Source organism: Teleopsis dalmanni, chromosome 1 (genome assembly GCF_002237135.1).
Source record: "Teleopsis dalmanni isolate 2A chromosome 1, ASM223713v2, whole genome shotgun sequence".
In the NCBI taxonomy this organism is placed as follows: domain Eukaryota; kingdom Metazoa; phylum Arthropoda; class Insecta; order Diptera; family Diopsidae; genus Teleopsis; species Teleopsis dalmanni.
Window position 1 is genome coordinate 99,575,497 of NC_051846.1, and position 3,807 is coordinate 99,579,303.

General features: G+C 35.6%; 1 protein-coding gene across 1 annotated transcript in view; it reads right to left on the minus strand.

The window, feature by feature from the left end:
* Positions 1-3,481: 3,481 nt before the first annotated feature.
* LOC119662221 overlaps positions 3,482-3,807 on the minus strand; it is a 95,327-nt gene continuing 95,001 nt past the window's right edge. The window contains exon 5 of the mRNA XM_038071801.1: positions 3,482-3,621. Within this exon, the coding sequence (XP_037927729.1) occupies positions 3,482-3,621 (140 nt within the window). The remainder of the gene's footprint in view (positions 3,622-3,807) is intronic.

The window sequence follows — 3,807 nt, forward strand, 5'->3', positions numbered from 1 at the left end:
ACGTTGTGAGAATGGGACCTGAAAATAACTCGCTAAATATATTTAATGTCAATCCGGTGACAACAGAGTACAAATGCAGACCGAATCTGAGATGAAAGGAAAACGTGTACGAGAACGCTAGAAAGCTAGGAGTTCTAAATTGGAAAAGAACTGCAGATCATCAAAACAGATGGAGGCTGGTTGTGAAGGAGGCCAAGGTTCACCTTGGACTGTAGCGCCAAATAAGAAGATTTTAAGTGCTGGTGCTAACGAATTAACGTCACAAGAGTGCGAACAATTTATTGAGAGGAGTAAAGTATAGTCAGAAGTACTCATTACATACTTGAGTAGTATAAATAAATGAATATACTCTAGTGAAGGTGTGACGCTGATTGTCTGTCTTCACTAGACAGACAATCAGCTATCAACAGAAAAACGTTGAGTATGTAGAGAAAAGTGAAAAGCGACGTATCAACATTAGAGCCGGCAGCCATTGTGTAAACAAGTGTTTATTAATAATAATCAAATCACAAGCTTTTAAATAAATATATCTCTACAAAGGTAATAATTACTATATTGAGCAGTTAGCATTCGTACAACTTTGTATGAATTTTACGTGACCGCTGTTGTTTGTTGAACATAAAATTTGTTTGTTTTATTTTTGTTTTGTGTTTGTACTTCTTTTGTGTTGTGTTATTTTCATTGTTGTTAGCATTGTAAATGCCTATATTTGGTTTGGATTTCTTTCGAAATAACTTTATTGCATTATACATATACCTTGTGCTCAAAAAAGAACGATTTTATTTTTAAATTCCCGCGCTCATTCAATCGGTAAATTTTTTTTATTTTCACGCTGGCAACACTATTATACACATTCTGTCGGAGTTTAACGCATATCGTACGATTAGTTTTTGTTTGGCGTCTATGCAAAGAAGTCGAACAATTTTCGTGTGGCGATTTTTAGCTGAATTTCATTCAAAAACAGCGTCGTTGTGATGAATGTGGGGTCAACATTCATCGAACGCATCATAACTGGTGATCAAACATGGGTCTATGAATTTTGCATGCCCACCAAAAACCATTGACCGAATAGTGCTTCGAAGGTGAGCCGAAACCGAAAAGAGAACGCCAAAGTCGTTCCAAAATCAAGGTTATGCTGACTGCTTTCTTCAATATTCGTGGTGTGGTGAACTATGAATTCCTTCCGGACGATCAAACGGTCAATAAGGAGTATTATTTGGCCGTTATGCGTCGTTTGCGTGAGGCCATTCGCAAAAAGAGGCCAGATTTATGAAAGGAAAACTCACGGATTTTACACCACGTTAACGCATCGGCTCACACAGCATTGGTTGTGTCGCAGTTTTTGGCCAAAAACTCCACTAATATCATCACCCAAGCACCGTACTCTCCAGATGTGGCCCCGTATGACTTTTTCCTCTTCCCCTGAATCAAATTGCCATTGCGAGGAACGCGTTTTGAGACCATAAAGGCCATAAAAGAGAATTCGCTGCGTGAACTAAAGGTCATATCTTCGGCGGCCTATAAAACTTGTATGGAAAGTTAGATCAAGCATTGGCATGCATGTATTGCCGCAGGAGGAGAGTACTTTGAAGGCGATAATAAAGAAAATTATTAAAAATTAAAATATTGCTTTTTTTTAAATTCTCGTTCTTTTTTCATCATAAGGTATATTAAGATTGAATTAAGGGTTGCTTAGAAAAAAATTATTATGCACTAGGGCCATGTTATGTAGAGCGTCTCGTGCACGGCAAAATTGGCTCTTTCAGGCTATGCCGAAAATGCATGTTATGTAGACTGTCACATCAGTATTGCCAATTTAGTATTTTTACAATGGTTTGGTACATTTGTTTGTGTCTACATTTAAAAGGAAATTTAAATATGCTTACACTCAATTTGCCACCAAAATAACGAGTAAGAAAAAATTTAAATAAGCTTTAAATAATATCATATTATCTTATAATAATTGTTAACAGTATGTACAAAATTATGTGCCTTTCCTTAAAATCGTAAGGTATAATAATTAGATTATTAGCGGTTTATAAAATAGGCTGTCTTACTTACTGTTATTTTTTCTCCAAATTTAAAATTTAATATTAAACAATACTGCTTTGCCTTAGTGCCGAGGCACAAATACGCCGGCTCTCATGCCGGAGTGTCAACGGCCAAATTGTTTTTTCTGTCACTCTCAATTTGCTGAAAGCAAATGTATCGGTGTGCACTGTAAAAACTGCCGGGTAATGGCATTTTTATTGCAACACTTGGGTCAGAATCGCAGGCTAGACAGATATTATCCACTGTGACGAAATTAAAAGGTACAAATATTCACATAAATAGAGATCTCACAGTGGATGAAAAGTCCAGAAAACAGAATCTGCACGCATTAGCTAATGAGCTTAGAAGACTGCATCCTGGTGTTAAAGTTCGATTAGGTGATTACTCGCTTTTTATTAACGACAAATCTTTCACTTGGCGAGAAAACAAAATTATTGCTGTTACAAAAGGAGATGCGAAAATGATTAATAACTTTCTTACTACAACAAGGTTCCAGTGCGATGTCAAACAAAATATAAGTAATCGTCAGCTAATGGATGTCAATCCAGCAAGAAATACCATGGACTACACTGCAGGGGATGTTGCCTTGCCCGTGAATTCTAATTAGCAATTGTCAGTGTGTCAGGTGCTAATTTAAAAATTAGCTACGTTAAAAATTAATTTAATCATAAGAATTTTTTCACTTTTTTTAACTTATATGACATATTTTTTCTAATTGAAACACATGTACTGGTCGAAAACCAAAATAACCTTACTTATTTGTTTAGAGAAGATATATTCTCTTAAATTTCTAAACTTTGGTGATAATGTTGTACTATATTCTTGTGCGAACAAAGTTGACTGTTTCTTCATTCCCCTTTATTTAAATTGCACAAAATGGGAGGAAGATTTTTCTACACTGGAACAATTTTTAAACTATGGTATTTTAATAAACCCGTTTACTGTATTGTTGGCGACTTAAATGCCCATGTAGTAGATAATCAAGTAGTTGATGGTAAATTATTATCCGATTCCCAAATTTATTGCGATAAGAAGAGCATCAAAAGATTTGAAGCTTGGCATCAAGGGAAGAAAACGTCTAGGTTTTCTGGAGGACATCGGTGGTGTTATAATTAACAACAGGTGTCGAGGTGATGAAAATGGGGAATTTACATATGTGGGACCAAATGGGTCAACTGCTGTTGATTTCTGTATCTGTTCATTTCAGTTACTTAGATACATAAGCTTCTCACATGTTCTTTGCAAATCATACTCTGATCACATTTTTTTGTTTATAAATTGTTTTATTATATATGATATTAAAGAACAATAAATAAAACAAAACAAGACACAAAGCAACTAGTTATTAGATGACTAACAAACAATTTAAATTTAAACAGATTAGGCGATTCCACTCAATAATAAATTAATTGTAGTACATTTCAATGATTTAAGCCCAAAGATCGCACGACTTTTGGCGCTTTAGACGGCGTATTGGCTCAGTTGTCGCTAGTAAAAGCGCCTCAGCATTTATGTGACAACTAAGTCTATCATGGTGTGATTTGGCTTTGGTATGAATTTCTTCCTGTACTGTTGTCACTCCAAGGTCACGATGTAAATCAGAATTTCTCACGTACCATGGCGCGTTTGTTACACTCCGTAGCATGAAATTTTGGAATCTTTGGATGATGGAAATTTGTGTTCTGCTTGCGCAACCCCATAGCTGTATTCCATATGTCCAGATTGGCTGGAGCATTTGTTTGTATAATACAAGTT